The following is a 25,529-nucleotide window of genomic DNA, read 5'->3' on the forward strand; positions in this document are numbered from 1 at the left end:
TCGACTTGCCTTTCTCGGCTTATCATCCCACCTCAAGCTCACAGTAACATCCCTGCCCCCCCAGCTCCTTCATGTCCAAGTGCGATCCCCAGGTGCCAAGCCCCGAACCAACTCACCTATCCTCTCACCTCTCATCTCTCACTCAACCTCATCGCCAAGTCCACCAGAAGCCCAAGATGTCTAATCCGCAATTCACATTCCGCCAAACAACCTTTACATCCCCTTCCCTCCTCCTAACCCGTCGCAACACCGTCTCCCGCATCACCCTCCACGCCCAACTCTCCCAGCTCCGCGCAAATGGCCAATACGACGCCTTCAAGCTCAAATGGCACCCCATCTTCGACGACAACTCCCGCTGGCCCGCGCCTCTGCATCTCTTCTGGGACAGCGACATCGGCAAGTGGATAGAAGGCGCCTGCTACTTTCTCCTCGGCGAGTACGACGTCAAGATCGACGCCGCCGTCCGCGAGCTCGTCGAAATGATTCGCTCCGCGCAGCACGACGACGGCTACCTCAACATCCACTTCTCCGTCGTCGAGCCGGGAAAGCGCTGGACCAATATCCGTGACATGCATGAAATGTTCCGTCCGCCTCCTCCCGCCGTTGAAACGTGAATAATGTGAACTCATAAAAGATATTAGGTACAACGCCGGCCACCTCATCGAGGGGGCCCTCGCGCACCAACAATACTACCGCAACGACCGCCTCATGGAGCCCATCCAGAAATACATCGCCCACATCCGCAAACGCTTCGGCCCGGGCGAGGGCCAGACGCGCGCCTACCCGGGCCATCCCGAGATCGAACTCGCCCTCTTGCGCTTCTACTCCGCCACCGGCAGCCAGGACGCCTACGACCTCGCACGCTTCTTCCTCGAGGAACGCGGCAACCCGGCCGGCCAGGACGGAAAACACTTTTACGACTGGGAGGCCGAACAGCGCGACGAGCCGCGGTGGAAGAGGCCCAACTCGTGGCCCATGGACCGCTCCTTCTGGTACTGCCAGGCCCACGACCCGATCCTGGAGCAGACGAGCGTCGAGGGCCACGCCGTCCGCGCGATGTACCTGCTGACCGCCGCCGCAGACATGCTGAACCTCTCGCAGGGCGCGGGAGATGGCCAGCTGGCAGCCAAGACTCAGTCGCTGGCGAACGCCGACGAATGGCTCACCGCGCTGCGGCGTCTCTGGTCCAACATGGTCACCAAGAAGATGTACGTCACCGGCGGCGTCGGCGCCGTGGCGCAGTGGGAGGGCTTCGGGATCGACTACTTCCTGCCCCAGGGTCCCGACGAAGGGGGGTGCTACGCCGAGACGTGCGCGTCCGTGGGCGTGATGATGCTCGCCGAGAGGCTCCTGCACGCCGACCCGGAGCTGAACGGGGAGTACGGCGACGTGATGGAGCTGTGCCTGTACAACAACGTCATGACGGCCATGAGCGCGGACGGGAAGGCGTTCACGTACGAGAACCAGCTCGCGAGCTGCGAGGGCGCCAGGAGCGAGCGCGAGGACTGGTTCGTCTGCGCCTGCTGCCCGCCCAACGTCACGAGACTGCTCGGTAGCATCGGGGGCTATCTGTGGGATTACGGCGGTGAGGGGGACGCGGCGTTTGTGAATGTGCACTTGTACACGAGTGCTGAGGTGAAGTTCTCTGTGGGGGGCAGGGAAGTGATGTTTTCGCAGAAGTCGAACTGGCCTTGGGAAGGGAAGGTCGCGTTCGAACTCAGGGGTGCCAAGGATATTGCGACGACGATCCGGCTGCGCATACCAGCTTGGTCTAAGGGCGACTTCGTTCTCACGCCAGCGCCTGGATCGGACGACTTCAAGGTGGAAAGGGGATACCTCTACCTCAGTCCGGCATACGTCGCAGAGAACTCCGCCTTCACTCTCGACATCCACGGATTCGCTCCGCGATACATCGCACCTCATCCGTACACGAATCAACGCACGCTGAGCCTGGCGCGGGGACCCATCGTTTACTGCGTCGAAGACGCCGACAACGAATGGGAGGAGAACCATTTCAAGGACATTGGCATCAAGGCTGGAGAGGATGTTGAAGAGATCTGGCGGATTGATAAGATTAGAGGAGAGGAGTACTTTGCGCTCAAGACCATCGGACGGGAGCGTACGCCTGATATGCTGGAACGTGGAGAAAAAGGGGTGAAGAGGGAGCTTGTCTTTGTGCCGTTTTACTTCCGCTCGAATAGGGGCGGGAAGGGGCAGATGAGGGTTGGGTTGAGAGATGACGGGAAGCACTGAAAATGATCAAGTAGTAACGGCTGGATTCTGCATTTTTTGGCCCCCAACGCGACCGGCCATGTGCAGTGAAATTTGCTGCAACCAACCGCCTTACTATAAAGTCTATGCACTCTCAGTAACTTAGCACCAGCAGGTAAGGCCAGAAAAGACGTCGTATGCTTCGTCTCACGCCGAAATCAACAGGGTATCGTTGGTATAACGAAAGCTTCGCTTCGAATCCGTGTTGAGCCAGATTAATAGTTTCCCGGGCTCACACATCTTCTGGAATACGGCAGATGAAACAGTGACGACCAATGACGGACAGCAGAGATCACGGATGGCTGAGATGGTTGTCTGGTACGCCTTCGGAGATCAAGACACATTATTCTTACGAGGAAGCGTCACCCAAGAATCTGACATCCTTGTGTAGTTTCGAACTCATGTCCGAAAGCACAATGGTTGTTTTTAGCAGTCAGAAACGTCGGATACGGCGCTTTTAAATGAGAGCAAAGGTATCTTTCTATATAAGTGAAGTTCTTTAGACGGAAGGATAAGATTTCATCGTCTCGTTCGCCACTGTCCTAGCCACTCCGGCGACTTGAGGGGCTAGCCACCGCGACTATAGAAGCGCAGCACCACCGAATCTCAGAACATGACGAAAGCAATGAAGACAGCGGAATGTGCCTGCTTCTTGCTCGTAGGGTTCGCATCAAGGTCATTGGTGGCCGTGCTCCTAGCTTTGATGCCCTGATCAATCAAGCCGCAGTCAGCCAGAACTCCAACTATTGTCCTTCATCTCACCTACTTTCAGCTTGTTCATATGGGAACCTCATAGGTGTGAAATGTACTCCAGCTGAGGAGACTTAGCATAAAGTGAGACGCATAGAGTGCGCGTACATAGGAATGCATTACTGTTATCCGTGGACTTCAACGCCGAAGTTGCCCAACAATATGACCCGTGGACCTCACATGAGACAAATCGAGAGACAAAAGCCCGTATCGAGCTGGGCTACATTTATAACGCCCGACACTTTTTCTTATATGCTTTCCAGCCCATAGCTGAGCAGTTTGAAATCGCAGTTGCTTCCAGGTCTCACTCTGCTCCCGCCACTTCTATCTCACCGACGTACTCGCCTCAAGAACCATAATGTGGAGTTTCAATGTGCTTTCTGATCAGGATAATATTGATCCAAGCCAGCGTGTCAATTTCAGGAGATCGTTTGAGCCATCTTCCTAGATAGATCTTCTATACTTAAACACGAAATCATAAACATACAAGTAACCAGACAGAGTGCAGCGTGAGGGAAACGACATCGGAGATCCGCGTCAACTTTCGAATTGTGTGACTCTATCTCATGCAGGTGATCAGATTTGACATTCCTACCCAAGGTTCCGTCCAGTATCATTCACAAACCCTTGACAACCGGATGAAATACCGTATGCTTGCTAGGGGCGAAGACTGGTCCGCTCGGCAGGGGGCGATTCCCCATCCTTCTGCAGTAGCCAGACGCGGATGGAGATTTATTCTAGCTCCTTTCATGAACGCTGCGTCTGAAACTGCTCCCCCTCATCTTGTTTTTCGTCCCCTGGCATCGGGGCGGTGGCCCGGCCTCGCAATGCCGCCGGAGGTCTAGAGAGCCGCCAGGACTGCTCCCATCCCGCAGAGACGAGTCTGCGGACAGGGTGCCGGGACGCGAACGGGCATAACGGCATGTCGTTGACGAGCTCAGACTTGACGAAATGAGCGTCCAAGACTCCTCGGTCGATTTCAACTGAGCCACCAAAGGCATGTTGACCGTTTGCACTGCACAACTTACTTTTGACTTGCAGCAAAAGTCGGTTCTAGAGCAGAATAACACAAGGACGATCGACAAGAATCCCTATATTATATGGAAATTACGAGGTTCCAATGCAAAGTCCCAGCCAGATTCCGCCATGAAAAACCCGACTCTTTGAAACACTTGTCTGGGTAATTCCCTTTCACGTACCCTACATATGAGAACTATTCCGTATACGCTAGAGTTTCTACATGTAGCAATAGCTAGAAAGAACAGCTTCACAGAGTGTTCCCACCAAAACTCTACCTCGTCGTCTCTATCAAACGTCATGTAACCACGAAGCCTGAAAGGAGGTTGAAACGTAAAAACCCCTCCGGCATGCCTGAATGCTTCAACTCTTTCGAATCCCATGCATTGCCCCCGAATAATAATAAACCCATCAAGGACCTCCCCAAAAGCGTTCTGATTGGAGACCGGGGTAGTGTTTGCTTGGATGATTTCCGCTAGGGGTACCATGCCATACATGCTGAAAGGGAAGATGTTACCATCTATAGATGCCCATGTCCACGATGGTGCTCTCCACTTGGTCGGTCGTCCTCTGTTCGCAACTGGGAAAAGCCCATGTGGATCCTCTTGTTGCCATAGCAGACCGGATAATAACTCATTCTCCCAGATGCCAGCCAGGTATCGACCGAGTTTACCCGGGCTTTTATTCTGGTAGGCTTCTGCCATTCCTGTAAAAGCTGGAAGCTTGTCACTTGACTGGGTAAGGTTTCGAGCTGAGTAGTTTTGCACGTTACTTTGCCACTCGCTAATTATTCCAGTTCCAGCCTTGATTTCAGACCTGAATCGGTCTATGAAGGGCACTGTTGACTGCCTCGGACACAAGAAGTAAATATTACACGATACGAAAACAAGTTGTCTGGATGACAAATTCCATTCCTGATAAGCCCACGCACGACTGTTCAGGGGTTCATACTGGAAAGGTACGACCTCGCCCTTCATAGCCCACGTATATGGTGATGGTTTGCTATAGACCCGTGTTGATAAGTCGAAAAAGCCATCCGCGCAGTCTTTGGCATTAGCTGCATATATTGTGAGATATGCGTTGTTGAAGATATTACCCATTCGGGCGGACTCAAGTATCCAGTCTTCTGAGCAGCCTTGGATGATACAAAGTGCATCTATCCAAAGGTAGTCAACTCCGAGATCATAGGTAACCCTAACAGCATCCTGAAGTGTCGATGGTAGCTCAGAGAGCGCAAAACCGCGTTGGTGGCTGGCTAACGTGTCCGTTGTCAAGAGGAAATTGCTGGATTGACCCCAGCAGTACGATAACGCAATGTACTTTGTCATTTTGCTGAGGTTTTGCTCTCCTGTCAGAACGAGCTTGATGATGTTTTGACGATAGTCTCTGACGTCGAGAAGTCGCGTTGGTACATAAGAATCGACTGCCCTTGGTCGACAACAAGAATGACGGGAGTCGCATGTGTGTATCAAGTCTTGAATCTTCGGCCATCTGGTAGGATCACCTGTTGTGAAATCTTTGGGTCAGACAGACTGGATAGACTGGAGGACGTGTTTCGATTGAGTACGTACGAGGGAACTGGTGGGCGTACAAAGCCAGGGAGAGCTGGAAGTCTTGAGGATCTGATTGCTGCGATGAGCCGCGTTCGGCCGTGCGATGGGGAAAATTAACAAAATAAAGCCTGATGCTTGTAGCAACATCCCCGAGCCACTTTCGTTTTGATTTTCTCTCCGCCATCATGTATCGATGACGCTGAGAAACGAATTGGTTCCATAGGCTGTGGTACAGATTAGGGGGGGGGGAGAAAAAAGAAGAAAACTTCGTTGGAGACGAAGAGGGAAGATTCATTAAGCGGTTGTTTAAACCCCGCAGTAATGCCACTAAGAATGGTTCGGCTGAAGCCTGCAGACAGGTGTAATCTTTGGTTGGGCATAGACGGAAGCTGTGTAACATAGCCAAGCCAGCCTGCTACGCTGCACACCACCATCGGTTGCGTCTAATAATCCGAGGGCAAATAACAACGCATTTTTGTGTTGAACACGACCTATAGTTTCTAAGATATATGCAGCAGGAAACTGGGCTTCAATGGCTGCAACGTGGGAATCTCCATAGACTACGTCTACGTTGCGGTCGTCCAAGAAACAACCTTCTAGAACTGCAACTTCGGTATCGACATGGGCAGCGACACAGCCGGCGTTGTATCGTTGGTTGACTCGAGCGTGCAGGCCTGCAACGCTGGTGTCAACCAAAAGGTGACTGGATACGGCGAGAAGTATCTCGTCATTGATAACTTCAAGATGACCGACGCCACGGCTGCCAAATCGAGTATTGATGGATCGACATTGCGTTCAGGAACGGTTCCCGCTGGCCAGATATGGATGATGGGATACCTGATCTCAAACAACTTGCAACGAGGTACTAAACCAACGTGGCTGGCCAGAACCAGTTTCGAGCCCAGCGTTTTGTACTGGTATAACCTAAACGCCCAGAACGTGTATATCTCCTTGGAGCAGACGGAGAGCACCTACTGGAAGGGTGAGGGAACGCCTCAGCGGGCGCCGTGCCCGTGGTCGTAAGTCAATCCCAACCTCCCGGCCCCGTTTGACGTAGACCGGCGCGAAGGCTAACCCAAGCAGTCGGCGTCAAATCGGCCTGTAATGAGTGACCCGGACCTCAGCAACTGCGCGGCTCAAGACCAGAGCAGCAATGACCGATGTTTCCGGTCGTGGGGTAACTGCATGACCGGCAGTTCCAAGGTCCACGGATCGGCATTGCAGGTGTTCTTCGACAAAATGAACGACAATGAGTGGCATAAGGCGCAATGCGAGAACACTGGAGACAACTGCATGACGAACCGAGCCTTTGCAGACAGCGCCAAGTCGAAGTATTGATTCGGCCTAAGCTCCAAGAGCACCACGAACCTGTTGTACGATAAGACGGGCGGTGAGGTCTGGCAGATCGTAGCTAACGACAACCCGGGCTCGTGGAAAGGCGTGCTTGCTGCGTACCTTCGAGACTTGAGAAGCCGCGGCAGGCTGTGCGGCGTCACAACGGAATCTGCAGTCGAGACAAACGCTCGTCCCGACAGGGGTTGCATGTCTTGGGACAGAAAACAGACATCAGAGGCCGTGCCGTGTCGGTTGGTAGCTTCAATGAGGAGCCCAACGTTGGGAGTCGGATGAACTGTCAACGAAACGTCAATTCGGTCGTGTTGAGACCAGCTTTCCTTCGACGATCTTCTGCCGAGGTCCTTCTTTGTTTGCCCCTTGTGCCAGCGTTGCTCTGTGATGCATTACCGCACTCGGACTCGTTCTCGTCGCGGCCGCCCCGATTCGGAGGCACGAGTCTGGGTAAACCCTTCGTGTCGAGCTTCATATGTTTTCCCCTCTCTCTCTCTCGGCTGCTGTCAAATGCCCATGCTGGGTTTGGTGTTTGGGTCGAGATCTGTTGCGAGGCGAGCATATCTGGGTGACGTTTGGCGATCATGATCGTGGCGTGGGCATCTGGAAAGCATGAATCGAACGAATGCGGAATGCGATTCGTTCCATGGCCGGGCTAGTCGTCTGAAGCTTGTTTCGGAGAAGGAATAGAAAGGCACCAAGCTGGGGTAAAATCGTCTTTCATTGTTTGTTCTTCTTGTCAAAGGCCTCCTCGGTAGCAGTTTCCGGCGCCGCGTGTTTGCTAGTGCCTCGGTGTTGGCGAAACAAACTTGAATAAGGTACCTGGGTGAAAGACTCGGAGTCTGTTCCTGTGGCTTGAAAGCAGTCTAGAACTCATTGATGACGGCCACTCGGAGCATTGGGATGTGGCGTTGTCTCCGGATTCTGCATCTGAGATGGGGAATGGAGACGGAAAAAAATCAAGGTAGAGAACCGCTGTAGTCATCACAGGATCTGCCTATTCATCCTGGAATGTCATTCGTAAAAAAGAAGGAAACCTGGAAGGAAAGGACTTTTCCAGAATCCAAAAACGGGAGGTGCTCGTTGGTCGGTTGCACCAAGAGGTTAGTGTTGCTGGCATGCTCGGTAAACCCCTCCGGCCGGCGGTGACCCGCTGACGATACAGCGAGCTCCAGCGGTCTGCATCCACTGTGCCCACGTTGATCGCCGGATTCCCATTGCTGGGGTGGTGCTGCACAAATGTGGAGCACCTCACTCTGGGGGCGGCGCGCGGGCGCACATGACGCCGTGCTAAAGTGTTAAATCGCCGAGGTTCACATGCGACACAGAGCGTCATCCAGAACCTGGAAGCTATTCCTCCTCCGTCCGTCCTGCCCCCCAACCTCCGACGCACGGCTTACCGTTAACATCTTTTTCAGTACTTAAAGTATCCGGCTACTCCCCGCGTTTCGGTAATCTTTCGCGATCTGTCAACTTACTCAGTGTCCATCTCTCTATTTTCAATTCGCATCAATCTACCAAGAATCTACTATACATACATCCAAAATGGGTCTCGCCAACGGTACGCGCGCATGAACACTGATTTGCCTGTCAGTGCCTCGGTTGATGCTGACTGCCTTGCTTTACAGACAAGTTCCCCTCCTCTGCCGCGTTCGACGCCATCAACGATGCTTTGAACTCCAGCGAGGCCGACCGCAAGGAGGCCGTCAGCCAGGGCAAGGCCATCTTTGCTTTCAACCTCAAGAACTCTGCCGGAGAGACCGACAGCTGGCACATCGACCTCAAGGAGAAGGGCCAGGTCGGCAAGGGTCTCGGTGACAAGCCTACCGGTATGCCCAAAGCAGGAACTTTAAGTCGAATACCGGAATGCTAATATTTCATCACAGTCACCCTGTCTCTGTCCGACTCCGACTTTGGCAACCTCGTCCAGGGCAAGGCCAATGCCCAGAAGCTCTTCATGTCCGGCAAGCTCAAGATCAAGGGCGATGTCATGAAGGCCACCAGAATGGAGCCTATCCTCAAGAAGGCGCAGTCCAAGGCCAAGTTGTAAGCGAGGCGGTCGTCGTCGTGTGTTGTCGTAATACCCTGTACCATAACCTACCGGTTGGGCTAGTGTTTTGGCTAGATCCGGATGCGCGCTGTCTTGGAGGCGCTCGTAGGAAATGAGAATATGACAAAGTATTTACCAAAACCAAGAGTGCTGCAGCAAAGTTGATGATGTCTGATGTAATTGGGAAAAGGTGTTCCTGGAGAACATGTCCGGTCGGGATGTCCCTGAACGGACGCTGCTACTTAGTTGTGTCTAAGGTCAGCATCGCGACCATCGAGAATTCCGGTCATTCGGGCTGCCGAATGCGCATCGGTATCCGAGCCGGAAGCGCATGGAATGACACGTGCTTCCGTTAGCATCGGCATTTGAGACGGTGTTCAGTGTTGGAGATGAGTCGAACGAATTCCCGACTATTGCCGGTCCGAGTCAAGAAAAATGGGCTGTCCGGAGAGCCGACGCCGCCGACCTCATGGATACGCCGGCGTCCGGAGGCCCCATCGACAGTGAAGGACTGCGCGCGTCCATGTCGAACATCTGCGTGAGACTTTAGGGATATCGCAGTCGCAGGCTGGCCGTAGCCAAGGCATAGGGTGTTGGACGGTCTCCAAGAGACCTCGATAATGACAGGGGCATCGAGTCGCAGGCGCTCGAGGGAAGCGGCCGAGGCGCGTTTCCCCTGGTTTCAGTATCGCAGTCGCATCAGCCAATATGGCTACGTTTCTGTCGAGGCACACGCAACAGAGTCAGGAGTGCAGCTGACTTGAGGGTGTGTTGCACTGCATTTCAAAGGCGACAGAATGTCTTTGAGGATTCGCGATGACTAAGGTCAGCACATAAGGTAAAAAGGAGAAAGCGCAGGCCAATGGAACCTCCGTGGATGAGCAGACGCGACAGGACTGCGACTGGCTGACCGCGGAAGGTACGTACCCACTCCCGCTGGGCAACCGGAACCCTGTCCTGGACGACGGGAGGTGCGACTTCCATTTTGCTGGGGAAAGCTTCTGAGCCTGTGAGCAGTGGAAAAAAAACCCAAGCGCCCAAATATTAACCAATCACATTCGATTATCGTCTCACCGCCAGCAGCCAATTGGAAGGCGGTTGCCTTAAGACTGAGGTTGGTGACGGCAGAAAGGTGGATACACCCTTTCCCGGACCACGAGTGCCTTCCATTGCTTGCTTGCAACCCCTGTGCTGAGTGCTGAGTGTGTGGCCTGCTTTTTTTTCGCTGCACTCGTTGGCCCCAGCCCAGCCCAGTCACTCGTCACCCGGACGTGCCACACCAAAAAACCACCCAAGCCAAAATCTTTCGTGTCGTCCCCGGTCTCTTCCGCCAGACACCACCAAGAGGCGATTTCGATGCGCCATCCAGCATCAGCTCCCTGATCGCTGCGTTACTATCTTCCATTGCACTTCGACCTTTTTCTTGCCCTGCGAGTTCATTGCGTCGATTCGCATCATCCAATTTTGGTCGCCGCTTCCCGCCCTTGCGCCTGCTTTCTTCCCCGTTCCAGCTTTGTCTGCGAATCCTGCGTGAATCGACACGCGACGCTTCCCACGAGGTCGATCCAACTGGCGCCTTATTCATCAGCAACCACTAATTATAATCCCCCAACCGATTCCTACATCATTGTTCATCATCATGGACCCCAGAAACAACACCCCTCGGGCGCGCCCGTCGCTCAAGTTCGCAAACCGTAGCTACCAAGCTTCGCCTCTGAACCCGAACAAGCGAATCGGCACTCCCAAGACAGCCCCGTCTCAGAAGACCTTGAGCCGCGATATCGCGCCCTCGAGTAACCTCAGCACGAGCACCATTTCTACCGCTCACAACCTGTTCCGCTCCTCCTCTATTGCCGCAAGCCCGGCCTCCACTTCTTTCGCGCCGAGCATACCCGCCAGCACTATGAAGAAGGTATTCGCGCCAGGCGCGACCCCGGCCTCCCAGAAGGTCTATCGCGAGAACATCGCCCAGGCCACTCCCCGAGGCCTCGCTTCCAAGTCGAACTCGTCCGACCTCTTCCAGATGCGCATTCCCTCTCCCCCACCCGAACTCACGGGCGAAGCTCTCGCCAGAGACATCCCTCCCGAGCTCGAAGCGAAGGGTACGGTATATGCCGACCAGTATCTCGGCCACCTCGTTCCTCCCGAGTACGACGACCTTCAGCGACGTCAGCTTTTCTGCGTTCTTGACCTTCGTCGCCTCAAATACGCTGCGAACGAGATCTTCGCCAAGAAGGACTGGAAGCTCAATATCATGAACTTCGCCAAGGAGTTCGAAAAGAGCCGGAGCTTGATCATGCTCAGATATGGCTTGTACGAGTTCAAGAACGTCAAGCCTTCGGACGAGGTTTTGAAGAAGTGGAGGGCAGCCCACGGCCTGCCTGATCCTGAGGAGGACACTGCGGATGCCAGCCCCTCCAGGCAGACTACGCGCTCCAAGCGCAAGGCTGAAGAGCAGCTCACTCCCAAGGACACGGCTTTGTCCATCGCTTCTCCTAACAAGAACAATAAGAGACGTGCCGTTGACCGGGAGGAGGAAGAGCCCGTTGCCACCCCAGCTGCCAAGAACAAGAGAAATGCTACTGTAACCGACGAGGCGGACGAAAACCAGCTGTCCAAGTCGCAAAAGCCAGCTTCGACTCCCTCAAACACCAAGAACTTGTTCGAGCGCATCGCCAACAACCAGGGGCCTACCTCCACTCCCAAGGCCACGCCCCAAGCTTCGGAGGCTCCCAAGCCTAACCCGTTTGCCGCTGCCTCGAAGCCAGCTAACGGCGAACCCGCCAAGTCTGTTTTCCAAAACCTCAAGCCCGCCCCAGGAGGCAACAGCAACCCCTTCTCATACCTTTCGGACAACAGTTCCGCGAAGAACAGCGGTGTGGACGCGGATGGCGAGAGTGAGACCGACTCTGACGACGAGGAAGAGGCGGAGGCACAAGAACCCGGCCAGCAGAGCTACGAGCCCAGCGTCGCCGCTAGCGGTGGTGCCGAGACGCCGTTGGCTCAGCCTACCTCTAACCTCTTCGGTGGTGTGAAGAAGCCATTGTTCTCCAGCGGCGTTGCTACCGCGCCTTCCAGCACCTCGTCTGGTGCAAGAGAGACTACGCCAAAGAGCCTGTTTGACCGCGTTAGCAAGGGAAATGACGGCCAGCCAATGCGTTCCGACTCTGCTGAACCGGCCAAGGAACCCGCCCCGGCTCCGGTCGACGCTACTTGGAAGCCGACTAGTCCGATCAAGTTCAACGCCGGCCCCGCTGCTCCGGCCAGCAGTAACATCTTTGGTGCTTCTACCAACGGTTCCTCGAGCTCCATCTTCGGTGCCAAGCCTGCTGCACCTCCCTCCAACTTGTTCGGTGCGCCGAAGCAGGACAAGCCGGCCGACGATCAGCCCAAGTCCGCAAAGCGCTCTCGTGACGATGATGCTGAGTCCGACAAAGAGAACAGCTCGAAGCCTGCCAAGTCGCCCTTCGGTGGCTTCTCTGCTGGTTTCCAGCCGAAGACTTCCGAGGAGCCCAAGAAAGCCGAAGCGCCCAAGCCGGCCGCCCCGGCTTTTGCGTTTGGTTCCTCCGCTCCTAAGCGGGACGAAGCCAAGGCCGCGGCCCCGACCTCGAACTTGTTCGGTTCCCAGGAGAAGCCTCCCGTTATGCAGTCGTCGACGCTCTTCGGAGGAAACAAACCCCAAGAAACGTCAGCGACTCCTGCAGCTGAACCGGCCAAGCCTCTCTTTGGCGCCAGCACCTCCGGAACAGCGAGCCCCTTCCAGTCCAGCACGCTCTTCGGTAGTCAGGCACCTGCCCCTGCACCTACTTCTAACCTGTTCGGCGCCAAGCCGGCCGACACTGCGGCCTCCAAGCCTGAGCCCGCTCCTGCTCCCTCGGCGGCGCCCATGTTCAGCTTCGGTGGTAACAAGCCTGCTGAGCCGAGCCCGCTCTTTGGTGCGCAAAACACCAACGGTGGCAATCCCCTCTTTGGCGGCAGCCCTATGAAGGCGGATCCCCCAGCCGAGAAGCCTGCTTCTTCCACGCCGTCGTTCACTTTCGGTGCCTCCCAAAGCGCGGCCCCGTCCAACCCATTCGGCGGCTCATCCGAACCGCAGACTAATGGAGGCTCGTTCAACTCCGGAGGTGGTTCGTCCTTCACATTCAGTGCCGGTGGCGGTCAGTCATTCAACAACCCCTTCGCGTCGAACGCAGAGTCCAGCTCAGCGCCCCCGTCATTCAACTTTGGCGGCGGCTCTGCTGCTCCCTCCGGCGGATCCGCGCCCTTCCAGTTTGGTGGCGGTGATTCATCGTCTGCTGCTCCCGCGAGCAGCTCGCCCTTCCAATTTGGCGGCGCCTCTTCGCAGCCGGCTGCCCCTGCCGCGCCCTCGGCCTCGGCCTCCTTCACATTCGGTGCTTCCAACGGTAACTCTGCGGCGCCAGCTGGTCAACAGTCCCTATTTGGTGGAAACAATGCTGCCCCTACTAGCAACCTCTTCGGTGCTAAGCCTCAGTCTTCCGGCATGTTCGGTGGTCTGCAGCCGCCTGCCGGTGCCTCGACCACTGGAACCAACTCTCCGTTCAACTTTGGCGGTGCTTCCAGTCTCGCCACCACACCTGCTACTGGAACTCCCGAGCCTGAAAAGGCCGCAGCTAATGGGGACGGAGACGATGCCGAGGGCAAGCCCCATGAACAAATCAAGCTCACCGAGGGTGGTCCTGGGGAGGAAGATGAGGCCGTCGTGCATGAGGTTCGCGCCAAGGTCATGAAGTTTGTCCCTCCTGGGTCCGAGGAGGCAGATGGAGATGACCAGCCTAAGAGCAAGAGCCCCTGGTCCACCAAGGGCATTGGGCCGCTCCGTCTCCTCAAGCACAAGACTACCGGCGCCGTCCGCATGCTTCTTCGCGCTGAGCCCCGTGGCCACGTCGTCCTCAACAGAACAGTCCTGCCGAGCGAGGCGTACAAGTCGAACAAGAAGTACGTTACGTTGACGACCTCGAACGAAACGGGCAACGGCCTCGAGACCTGGATGGTGCAGGTGAAGACTGAAGACCTGGCCGCAGCTCTCGCTGGCGCCCTGGAGTCCCACAAGTCGGCCAACGCCAACTAAGGGACGACGCAAGAAGGAGTGCATGAAGGAGACGACGGAATGAGCCGAGCGTTTTTTCTTTCGATTTATTCCCCTTTGAACCTTTTTTTTCTTGATCGGGCTTATATTAGACGAAAAGACAGCGGGCTCGTTGGCGAAGAAAGGTAAGGCATAGCATTGCTCTTTTGGGGGCTCGGCGTTGGGAAGTTTGCATTTTTACCATTCATTTTCTTGGCGGCAGCAATTTCTGCCGGACGGGGCGCCTTTGAGGTGCGCCCTTCGTCGTGGAGGATTCGCACAGGGTTTCGAGAAGAAACGCAAAAGTACAGATGTAGACGGAGAATGTCTTGTCGGATAGGCAATTGTAGTACATTGACAAGAAATTGTGTACCCCTTATATCATATCCCGTATCTGTTGTGAAGTTTCAATATCGCGTGACGTCAAAAACAGACTTTGCCATTGTCTTGGGATTAAGCCCTTGCTTCATCAGTCGCCTTCGAGGACCCGGGCGTACTGCGGGTCTTTGCAGCAAGCTCACGGTGTGTAGTCCAATCACCAACCACTGAGTTCTATATGTATACACTCGCAAAGACCGCAGTCCGTTTCTTGCTCGTCTGCCTTGTGTATCTTTCCGAATACAAAAACCTACCTTGAGACCTGCGATTGAGGTTTTATACAACCTCATGCTTCGAGACTTTGGGGTTCCCCCTTCTCCAGCAGACATGTATGTAGTGGTCGATGTCTGATTTGTTTTCAGACGACGGAAACCAAATCACGCCGTGCCCTGCTGATGATGCTCCTGTTTGCATTTTCGATTGTCTTGCTCCGTATATTTCTCTGGTTGTCGTTGGTGGTGGCGTCGTATTCCTCCATTCCGAATCGGCGTCGGAGACCTGACTTGAGATGTTCTGCGACGCCGGGTTTTCTGGGGGTGGGGGGGATGTGGCCGAAAGGTGTCTTCACGATTTCGGCAGACTCCAATCTAAACAGCCTGTAGAGGACACGCAATGAAGAACAGATGCCAGACTTAGAGAGCGCGTCGTTGCAGACAAGATGGTTACGGTGGCAGTCCGCCGTGTATATATACAGACCGCGGAGGGCAGGGAGGACGGGATTTATTCAAGCACCCGTAATAGTAGAAGGTTCGTTCTTCGGCCAAAATGACTGCGTGGTGTGCATGCTGTGAATTGAACCCACGTGGACGGGTAGTAGGAAGTTGGGGGTAAGCAGACAACTTTTTCTTCTGTTTGGTGTCTCTGGAGTTGGGTTATTCGGTTTTTAATAAGCAAAGCCAGTCAGCTCTAGACAGACCTCGTGTTAGCAAAAGATCGTTTCTAGAGGAGTTTTCTGATCGTGGCGCCTTGTGGATTCCAAGAAAGATCCTGGGTTGTGGTTCTTGAACCCGGAGATGTGCTGATGATGCCATTTGGAAGAGTTGATTCCTAATGCTGTCTTGATTTTATACCTTTGGCAATCTACGAACGTCAGGAGTGTAAGAGATCCTCTGGGTGTTCTGGTGTTTAGCATCACTTATACCATAGTTACCACGTAGATGAAAAGGAAGTTGAGGTACGGAGACAACTTGTGCTGGTATCTGGCGTCTCTGGAATTGGGTTATATGCTTGAATAAGTAAACCCTGATGGCTCAACATACATTTGACAAGCCACGAATAACGAGAAGGCCTTGTCGCGCAGTTTAAATGCTTCAGCAGGGGCCGGAAACTCCGAGCATAGCATTCCCATGCTGCAAATTGTTGGGGACTCAATTTTTCAGACACAGCACGTTTCTGTGGGATCTATAGTTTTAGCCCAAGGGAGTGGAATAAATAGCACTGAGCGATGTGACCTTGGAGTTCCGAGACGTTGACATACGAAGACAAAAGAGCTTGAAGCAATCATTGATGGGAATGAGCCTCTCGATCCCGCAAGCCAACAGTATTCGAGACAAAAAGGGGTCCGATTTGTCCTTAGTTTGATGAAGAATGATGGTGCTGAAAAAGGCTTGACCAGACTCGTTTCTAGCCAAAATACGGCCACAGTGGTACGGATCGTTCGGTCTGTTATAGTGTAGATCGGATACGATGCCATCAACGACGGTGAAGACAACGACAATGAAGATGACGACGATAACAAGTAGGAACCGTCGGAACAGCCAGCTGTCCCAAAAGGGTATTGACAACCTCAGCGGCGAATCACTACGTCCGCTGATTCCCAGAGCGAGATATCAATGAAATCGAGGATTGGGCTATCCAGTTCTCGCTCTCGGTACTCTGGAGCTGTGGAACCATGTTTCTACCTCACGCCGTTACTTGAATAGCCTCTTGAGTAAGTAGAAGTTTTTATCGAGAACGATAGAGACGTCTTGATCAACACAAATGGAGCTCGGATTCTCATCACCGAACCACCAACGTCAGCAGCGGACCTACCATCACCAAGATGAAGAACTTTTCCGAGAAGCTGCCTGATTGAATCTCTAGCCAGCGGTTACAATCGACAGCATCCTCAAGTCCGAAACCGTTGTGAAGATATACTCCGTTTGTACAATTCTTGAGGCTGTTTTGTGTATATACCGAGCTCGGAGCATTCATGGTATTGTAAACGCTGGTTCGTGCGACGAAAGGATCTGTATCACTGTGAAAAATTCTACTGTCCGTCGTCTCCGATTTTGTTTTACTCAGTCGAGAAATGTTCAAGCTGAGAAACCTGACTGAGCGTGCCGGCCTCATCTCAGGGCGTCCTAACGTCACTCTAGAGTTACTCGTTCTTGAGTACCAATGCAGATGTGCCAGGTAGGTAGGTGCAAGGGAAGAAATGGACATTGTTGCCTGTTGTCTGTATGGAAGGGAGTTGTTCTATATATGCCGGTGCACCCATTCCTTGTTTTCCGAGTCCTGCCATATGCTTTTGGTACCCGTCCTTTCTACTCATGCCGTGATAAAAACATGTTACTGTACAGTATCGGCAACCGTCTCGCCATGATACAAGTCGAGACACAACAGGGCCGGAAGTCGTTGCAATCCACGGGTGAAGGTATCATACACATTCGAAATTCGAACCAGCCCGACGATCAGAGATGCCACTCAGGGAGGGTGAAGTCCCTGTTCTTAGGCCAGTTCTCGGTTCTGCAGGCACTGGAGTTAGCAATCGTACACGTCACGTCAACAGAATTCCTTACCTCGTCGTCAACATCACCGTCAAGCGTTTCCTCCTCTCCACACTCTCCTCCGCGTCGGTCAGATGAAGCCACTTGTCCAACAAGCTCCTCAGCTCCTTGTCACTCCGGCCGGCGCAGTCAATACCACGCTCCGTACACGCGATCCGCGCTTCCTGCTCCTCGAGCCCAGCAGCGCCACCGTCGCGGAGCAGCAACTTGTCATCACCCTCCAAGAAAGCCATCCTCAGACGTCCCTTGCTCGCCCACATGCCCGGCGGGATGAGCCCCATCTTATCCCACATCATGCCGGGCAGGTGCAGGCTGCGGAGCACGTGCTTCCTCGCCGCGCCCGCGACGTTCCCGGACACGACGCCCCGCGGCGCGGCCCTCTCAAAGTCCGCAAACGACTTGCGCCGGCGCTCCTCGGCCTGCGCGAAGCTGGCCTCCAGCTGGCGCGGCAGGCGGCAGGTGTACGGCACGACGCCGTCGACGAAGATGACGATGAGCGGGGTGAACTCCCCGCAGATCAGCAGCACCACGCCGAAGAGCGGCACGCGGAGGATGTCGTGGCGCACGCGCCAGAGGAGGACCCAGTCGGCGCGGCTGAAGCCCTTGGGGACCAGGCCCGGCGTGAAGACCGAGGGCGCGCGGAAGCCCTCGACCGTCTTGGCCCTGTCGGCGATGACGCCCTGGATGTGCCGCCTGTTGGCGAACACGGCGGACAGGCCGCCCTTGTAGAACTTGATGTACGTCTTGGCCTGCGCCAGCAGGTGGGAGAACTTGGACTGGTCGGGCGCTCGCTCGGGGAGCTCGAGGGGCGCCGGGCGGGAGGACGCCGGGGGGTTGATCTTCGGGTTGAGGACGGCCGTCGAGGAGGAGGAGGAGGAGGGTTCGGGGGCGGGTTGTTCGGATGCGAGGGAGCTCGCGAGGCGGCGGTATGGGGTCGTAGTCGTCATAGGCTTCAGGGCGAGGGATAGGAAAGGTGAGTAGGAGCTCGCGCTGCCGCAGAGCAGCGTCGAAGCTGAAGGGGCGCGCATGGCGCGCAGCGTCGTTCTGTGGTTCATCGCATTGGCCGGTAGGTGTGTGTTGCTGGTTCAGAGAGATGGAAGAGGACCCTAGTCGAGTGGTAATTATTAGAGGACCGGTATGGGTAAAAAAAAAAAGCTGTCCCCAAGTATCGAAATTTAGGTAATCAATGCAATTGTGCTGCGGTTTCGTCACTGATTACCTACGTAGCGCGAAGCTTATCGCTTATCGGTTCTTGACCCTGCGGCGGCCCCACTTTCAGGCGCCTACCCGCCGTCTCGGATCCGGGGAACGGCGGTTCTGGCCGAATCAAGCTTTCCCGTTGCCCTTGTTGTTCCTGGTTATTGGATGATCTGGTCTGCGTTTTCGGCGATCGTTACTGGTTGGACCACGGAAGCCCAACCTCTACTCATTGTTGGCTGCCAGCGGCACTGCGCCCGCCAACATCGTGAGGTTGCTGGAATGCCGAAGAGCAAGTACCCCGACCGGCGAGGTGCTCTCATGCTCCATGGACCATTCTAAAAGTGGAAGATGTCAAAAAGTCTGGGTTTGCTTGTGGCCGTCGTACAGTTTTACGACCACCGACTGCCTTGGCGAGAAGGCAATACATTGTGATTATCCAGGCCAAGATCAGCCCAACGGCTGCATTCACGCGCGAGGCAGAAGAAAGAATTGTTTGACAGGCCATTCCCATAGTCACTGTTATCGCCGTTCACTTAACAGCGACAAGAGGCAGGGTTGTGTCGCTGTGCTGATGCAGTGGGTCGTTCTGTTAGGTTCTTGTTGCAATTGTGTGCCTCAGCAGTCATCTCACCAAGCGGGGCTCAGCCCCGGTTACTCCCCTTGGTGTAGTTGGTTCATCACGTTCGACTGTAATGGTTACATTGTCATCGAAAGGTCTCTAGTTCGATTCTGGAAGGGGAGAATCAATCTTTTTGTGTTTTTGAGGCCTTTGTTTTTGGTTTGATGGTCACTTCTTCCAATGCGAACATGCGAATATTTTGCCTATTCGAGTTCTCAAGCGCGATGGCGGGTTTGTTGCCAAAGTTGCCTTCAAAGTGAGTTGAAGGAACTTGAATCATACTAACAAGCTTTTATGAAATACGGTTTTTTGCTACACGTGGGAGAACGATCTAAGAGGAGTTAAAACTCCTATGTCGTATGAGCCGGTTGTATCAGTACACATGAAAGTAGCAACTTCATTTCATGAGACTATTGACGACCATGAACTATTGTCATAGGCGTATACTCGGGAAAGCTGAGCAAACTAATAATATTACCGGAATCATGTAAACTACATACTGAACTGGGAACAGCACGCCTGCCCGATCAATCCAAACTGATCAAGTCCATTAATCTTCATCAAAGCCCATCCCTCACTTCCATCCAAGGACCAAAACAGCATCATCACGCCTCAGGACCCTGTCCAAACCACCTCCTAAACCACCCAACAGCCTGGTCCTCCGCCCTCATCCCCAAGTCCGCCTGGCTCTGATCGTTCGGGTCCCCTCTGACCGCAAACCCGTGCTTAGCCCCGGGATACTCCACAACCTCACAATTCCCCTTCTTCCCCAACACGTCCTTCGCCGCCGCCATCTTGGCCCGCGGCATCATCATGTCGTCGTCCCCGTTCGCAATGCTCAGCGGCAGCACCACCTTCTCCAGGTCCCCCGGCACCGACACCATGCTCGGGTGCGCCGTGTACCCGACGTCGATCAGCGCCTCGCCGAACGGGCCGGACGCCGCCTGCGCCAGCTGGATGGTGTACTTGCCGCCCCAGCAGAACCCCGCGACCCCGATCTTGACGCCCTTCGCGGCCGCCTGCCCCTCGTCCGCGGACCCGGAGGTGGACGTCGAGGATCGGGGCAGCGGGGACGGCGGGGAGAGGCGGAGGGCTTGGAGGAAGTTGGTGATGCGCGGGATGAGGACGCCGGAGCGGGTCGCGAGGAGGAGGGGGACGAAGTGGCGGATCATGGTGAAGGCGCCGACGGGGTAGAGGTAGAGCAGCTTGTACCACCACGACTTCTCGGCCTGGATGCGGTCGCCGACGGAGAGGATGGACTCGGGCATCGCATAGCCTTTTCATTGTTTCGTTAGCACCGGCTCATTTACCCCGTAAAACTGTGTCGTGATTTATTCCAATTTCCCCAGTAACAATAAGGTGAAGCAAGATCAAACCATACCGTTCATCACCTCGGGAAGCAGCACCACGGCCGGGATCCTCTTGGCATACGCATCCGCCAGCGCCCGCGTGTTCCGCAGCTTCCACCCGAACACGTCCGGGATCACGACGACGACCCCCGCGGGCTCGCGGCCCTCCTCGGGGCGCGCGACGTACGTCGGCAGCCCGCTGATGGTCTCCTCCGTGCCCTGCGGCTCGACGTCGCCGCGGAGCGTGCCCTTGAAGCAGTCGGCGCAGAAGCGGGGCGCTTGCGAGGAGTCCGTCATCGTTTTCTTATTCTTCGGTCTTGTTCTGACTTTGGGGTGGTGTTATTTTTGTTTCGTTTGGTTTGTCGCCCGTCAGGTCTGTGTTGGCGTCCGAGTGCAAAGATCTAGCTAGGGATCGGTCACGGGAGGGAAGGAATGTTGAAACCAGACGAGGAAGTTCAATTCCGCGTCGCTTATCCAATTGTGAGTTCGACTACAACGACGCTAAAGCACATTGGCTTTAATGTAAGGTACCTTAGTTGGCAAAAAGTGAGGGATCGAGGGGTGTAGGTGGCCGGCCGTGAAGCTGAGATGAAGTACGAATAACCATCACTTCCCTTTTTCCCCTCATCTACCCGCCACCACACAACATGCAGATCGATCGCTCGGCGTCTGTGTGCCCCCCGCGCCGCGCGATGTTTGGGTTGGATGGGATGGCTCGCGGACGCGGCAAGCTGCATCACCGCGGTGGCGGTAGCGTATGCGACGGGCCCAGCCGAAAAGGGCATGGGGGTTTCATCCGGTGAGCGTCGTTAGCCTACCACACAGAGCAGACGGCCGCGTCTCAGGTCTGGCGCGGGGTTGCGTTGGAGCAGGCCGCATTGCGATACGTAGTGAGCACGTAAGGTGGCAGTAATAGTACTACCGCTATTCTAACGCGATTCACCTCCCGCGCGCATGTTCCACGTAGGGACGGAGATGATTCCGACGGGAGAGAGAGAACAAGTAGACGTGTTTCAATCTGGACCGGAGTTCACTCCTCCTCCTCCAACAACATAACGCCGACGGGACTGTCATTGAAGGTTTTGGCGGGGGGGCGCCGCGCCGCGTTGCTACCTTAGTGCTCCACTAAACGGCCGTCCGTGCCGAGCATTGCGCATTCCCGCATTTCACCCCAAAAAATGTTTCGGGGCCGATCAATCCATTGAATCTTTCGTGCTGATTAGAAACCAAAATCCCCATCCCGCCTTCACCGAGATCTCTCACCGCTCACCGAGGTCTGACGTGATTGGACAGCGGGATTTCAACACACATTTTCAACGGGCTCCCCCTTCGAGACTCACAACAACTTCAATTAAATCTCATTAAATCGGATCAGATTATTCACTTGAGGGCTTGAGATACCCCGAGACATATTTTCAAACTCTTCTTATCGGATTCGGCTCTCTTCACAAGACATCATGGTAAGCACCACAGCCGGGAAAATGAAAAATACTCGTAGCCCTAGCTTCACTGACACCGAGGTGACTCAAACAGGTCCACGCCGACGCGTCCAACTTCGCCAGCGGCGTCACCAAGGAGCAGGCCTACGAGCAGGTCCTCCTCCAAGCAGAGGGCCTCCTGTACGAGCAGAGAAACTGGGTAAGCCACCAAAACCGTTCCCTCCGTCCCTTCCGAAGCTCTCATACATCACCACATCAACCCTCATAAGATTCGAACATGAACTAACACTCACAAACAGGTCTGGTAAGCACACACATCTCAACAAAAAGCCTCACTAAACCCAACCACCATCCCAAACACCCTCTAACACACGCCGCCCAAAAAAACAGCAACCTCTCCAACACGGCCTCCCTCCTCTGGCACGCCTACCACTCCCTCCCGGCCCCCTCGACCTCCGTCAACTGGGCCGGCTTCTACGTCCTCGACCCCTCCGCCCCGCCCTCCAAGCCCTCCCTCATCCTCGGCCCCTTCCAGGGCAAGGTCGCCTGCCAGACCATCCCCTTCGGCCGCGGCGTCTGCGGCGCCGCGGCCTCCACCCGCCAGACCCAGCTCGTCCCCGACGTCCACGCCTTCCCGGGCCACATCGCCTGCGACGGCGACAGCCGGAGCGAGATCGTCGTCCCCGTCGTCGCCGCGGACGGCAGGCTCGTCGCCATCATCGACGTGGACTGCGCCGAGGTCGACGGCTTCGACGAGGTCGACCGCGCGTGGTTGGAGAAGCTCGCCGCGCTGTTGGCGAGGAGCAGTGATTGGTGAGAAGCGGACTTTTCGTGGGTTGGATTTCTAGGGCTGGGTTGGTGTGTTTTGATAGGATCGCGTGTGGGTTTCTTGTGAACACAGAAAAAGGGGATTTGTCAAGGAGAGGTGTTGTTTTTACGCATGGATGAGGGAAAAGTTCGACGGATGATCTCTTAGGGTGTCATTTCATCAATGGCGTGAGGCAATGAGACATGTAGACATAGACCAGAGGATCGGGCCAAGGGCGAACAGAGATGATTCAATAGAAATTTATTGAACGAGCCGGAGTCAACCTCCGGACAGACTTAAAAACTTTTTTGTCTTCGACTTTATTCATCCCGTTGGCGATATCATCCGCCATCCCGCCAGAAACATTCCGTGCCTACCGCCCATATACCGGGACGGTCTCCGAGCCTCCCACTCTATAACCTCATCATAAAAAAAACGTGTGTTTGTCGTGATCCAAAAGAAGAGGGGGTATGACCGAGCCGAGAAGCGCCTTCGATTTACTCCAGGGCCTTCTTGGCGAAGGTGGGCAGGATGAAGGCGGCCTTGTGGATCTCGGCGTTGTAGTACTTGCACAGCTTCTCCTCCTCCTCGGGGGACCACTTGCGGAGGGGCTCCTTGACGTTGCGGTTGGCGTCCTTGCAGCAGACCATGAAGCCGATCTGGCCGGAGGGGTAGGTGGGGATGGTGGTGTAGCCGTACTCGGCGACGGGGAAGATGGAGTTGCAGTCCTTCTTGAGCTTGGAGATGAGGGGCATGTGAAGCCACTGGTTCTCGGCTGTATGGATCGTTAGCTAGTCCTGATCTCGAGGGAAAGGGGGGTTTGTTCGTTCGGAACACCGAGTAAGACAGAAGAGACTGAGAGAAGTTGATTCATCAAAACGAGTCTCGCAACGCTTGAAAATATGACATGGACAAAGGAGATAGATCGCGAAAGAAGATACAAGCGCATCCAGGTTTCGCATAACCCAGATCTCGCCGGCCGCCGCTGGGCGCCGGGGGATTTCCGTGGGATGAATCGAGGACAGGCCAAAGAAAGAAGCAGGCAAGTTGAGTGCCTGGCGCGTTTCCTAAAACCGAGACTTCCTTGATTCTCCTCACATTCCTGAACAAATGGGAACGTACAACCTTGGGTAGTAATGACACCGCCCTCACGAAGGGCGTCGTGGAGGAGCTGGAAGTAGGGCTTCTGGAAGAGGGACTCGGCGGGGCCCTCGGGGTCGGAGGAGTCGGTGATGATGACGTCGAAGGTGTTCTTGTACTCCTCGAGAAACTTGAAGCCGTCGCCGACGTGGGTCTTGGACTTGGGGTGGTCGAAGCCGACGGCCATGCCGGGGAGGAACTGCTTGGAGAGGCGGATGACGGCCTGCGGTCCGTGTTAGTGGGGCCGGGAACGGGACGGAAGATGCGGGACCGGCGGGATCCTCACCTCATCGATGTCGCAGAGGATGGCCTCCTCAACGGTGTCGTGCTTGACGACCTCACGGAGAACACCGCCGTCGCCACCGCCAATGACCAGGACCTTCTTGGGGTTGGGGTGAGAGTTCATGGCCAGGTGAGTAATCATCTCCTGGTACGAGAACTCATCGCGCTCGGTGCACTGGATGACGTTGTCCAGAACCAGGACCATGCCGTGGTCGGTGGACTCGAAGATGAGAACATCCTGGTACTTGGACTTCTCGTGGTGGATGACCTTCTTGACCTTGAGGGTCATGGCCTGACCTGTGAGATGTCGTTAACATGAGTGTTCTTCTCACGATGCTCGAGTAAGTCGACTTACCAGGCCACATGTCCGAGATCTCACGGAACCAGCCATCTGTGAATTTCCGTCAGATTAGTAAAGTCCCATCTCATTTGGTTTTTCATCATGAATGAGTCGCCGTCATTGTTTCCAGTGCTGCCTGCCCACTGCCGATCCCAGAATAGTGCCGTGCTCGGGGCAAATTGGAGGCCGACATGCGAAAGACGCAGATGTCACCCCGACAAGAGGTTATACGAAAGTCGATCAGTATCCATGGGAAGCGTTTCTCCTGAACGATTGCTTAACCGAGAGTGGTATCAAGGATAGCGTATGCGCGCTCAGACGGTGGAGGGAACCGGGCCTCGTCAACGGCGTTGTGGTTCGGGAACAGGCGGCCAAAGCCACCCGTCGATAGTCGCGGGAGATTTCTTGGAAATCGACCGGGTATGTGGTGACAGGCCGGGTTGAGTCTCGTCTGAGCAGCGAGCCAACGGGCGCAGCGGGTGAGGCTCCCGGGAACCAACACCCCGTCGAAAATTTTCCCGGTTGCCTGTCAAGAGGCCAAAGAAGGTGAATGGCGGGGTTGATCACAACGTCGGCGTAACAGGGCCCCTTGATAGCGTGAAGAGGCGAGCAAACTTCCAAAGGCCTGGGCTCGGTTCTGGGCTCGGAGGGGGCAATGGCAAACGCTCCTGCAGAACGCAGACACCGACCAAGACAATGAAAGGGAGGGAGTGAGGGAGGAAGGGAGGTGGACCGCGTACCTTGGATGGTAGGATGGGTAATTTCGCTCATTTTTGCAAAGGACGGGGGGTTGGCAGGGTTACTGTGTAGATATCGACAGGTCAACGAAGGCGCGGGCAGACGAGGCAGATGTCTTTGATGCAGGCGCAAGACGGGTATTATATGGCGGAGGAGAGAAGCCAGGACGGGCAGTTGGTCTTACTTTTGGTTTTGGTTTTTTTCTGTCTGGACAAGTCAGAATGTGCGTTGACGTCGAGCGGTTTATTGATGCGGTGTGCCACCAATTGAGAAAAAAGCGGCAGCGGCAGCGGTGCGGTTCAAGGTTGGGCGGTCCAGTTCGGGTCCAGTGCGGGCAGGGCGCAAAATCAGGAAGAAAATTTTTGTGGTTCCGGGGTGGCCTCGTTTTGAGATT

General features: G+C 55.1%; 7 protein-coding genes across 7 annotated transcripts; 4 read left to right on the top strand and 3 right to left on the bottom strand.

Moving 5' to 3' along the window:
- Window positions 1-176: 176 nt before the first annotated feature.
- CkaCkLH20_01975 (uncharacterized protein) lies at window positions 177-2,253 on the top strand (the record flags this gene model as incomplete). Its single annotated transcript, XM_038884694.1, has 2 exons — window positions 177-564; window positions 635-2,253. 2 exons carry the CDS (start codon window positions 177-179, stop codon window positions 2,251-2,253), a joined length of 2,007 nt encoding a protein of 668 aa, XP_038750394.1.
- Window positions 2,254-6,212: 3,959 nt separating this feature from the next.
- On the top strand, window positions 6,213-8,988 carry CkaCkLH20_01976 (lipid transfer; the record flags this gene model as incomplete). The annotated part of the gene is made up of 3 exons (XM_038884695.1): window positions 6,213-6,573; window positions 8,567-8,767; window positions 8,825-8,988. 3 exons carry the CDS (start codon window positions 6,213-6,215, stop codon window positions 8,986-8,988), a joined length of 726 nt encoding a protein of 241 aa, XP_038750395.1.
- A 1,639-nt stretch (window positions 8,989-10,627) lies between these two features.
- CkaCkLH20_01977 (uncharacterized protein) lies at window positions 10,628-14,077 on the top strand (the record flags this gene model as incomplete). Its single annotated transcript, XM_038884696.1, has 1 exon — window positions 10,628-14,077. The coding sequence occupies one exon, from the start codon at window positions 10,628-10,630 to the stop codon at window positions 14,075-14,077; it is 3,450 nt and encodes a 1,149-aa protein (XP_038750396.1).
- A 3,047-nt stretch (window positions 14,078-17,124) lies between these two features.
- On the bottom strand, window positions 17,125-18,248 carry CkaCkLH20_01978 (uncharacterized protein; the record flags this gene model as incomplete). The annotated part of the gene is made up of 2 exons (XM_038884697.1): window positions 17,125-17,179; window positions 17,233-18,248. The coding sequence occupies 2 exons, from the start codon at window positions 18,246-18,248 to the stop codon at window positions 17,125-17,127; spliced, it is 1,071 nt and encodes a 356-aa protein (XP_038750397.1).
- A 1,396-nt stretch (window positions 18,249-19,644) lies between these two features.
- Window positions 19,645-20,685, bottom strand: CkaCkLH20_01979 (dienelactone hydrolase; the record flags this gene model as incomplete). The annotated part of the gene is made up of 2 exons (XM_038884698.1): window positions 19,645-20,315; window positions 20,421-20,685. 2 exons carry the CDS (start codon window positions 20,683-20,685, stop codon window positions 19,645-19,647), a joined length of 936 nt encoding a protein of 311 aa, XP_038750398.1.
- A 350-nt stretch (window positions 20,686-21,035) lies between these two features.
- CkaCkLH20_01980 (gaf domain nucleotide-binding protein) lies at window positions 21,036-22,644 on the top strand (the record flags this gene model as incomplete). Its single annotated transcript, XM_038884699.1, has 4 exons — window positions 21,036-21,143; window positions 21,922-22,026; window positions 22,127-22,131; window positions 22,218-22,644. The coding sequence occupies 4 exons, from the start codon at window positions 21,036-21,038 to the stop codon at window positions 22,642-22,644; spliced, it is 645 nt and encodes a 214-aa protein (XP_038750399.1).
- A 488-nt stretch (window positions 22,645-23,132) lies between these two features.
- Window positions 23,133-25,168, bottom strand: CkaCkLH20_01981 (spermidine synthase; the record flags this gene model as incomplete). The annotated part of the gene is made up of 5 exons (XM_038884700.1): window positions 23,133-23,410; window positions 23,758-23,998; window positions 24,062-24,354; window positions 24,413-24,448; window positions 25,138-25,168. 5 exons carry the CDS (start codon window positions 25,166-25,168, stop codon window positions 23,133-23,135), a joined length of 879 nt encoding a protein of 292 aa, XP_038750400.1.
- Window positions 25,169-25,529: the final 361 nt, after the last annotated feature.

Source organism: Colletotrichum karsti, assembly GCF_011947395.1.
Source record: "Colletotrichum karsti strain CkLH20 chromosome Unknown Scaffold4, whole genome shotgun sequence".
In the NCBI taxonomy this organism is placed as follows: domain Eukaryota; kingdom Fungi; phylum Ascomycota; class Sordariomycetes; order Glomerellales; family Glomerellaceae; genus Colletotrichum; species Colletotrichum karsti.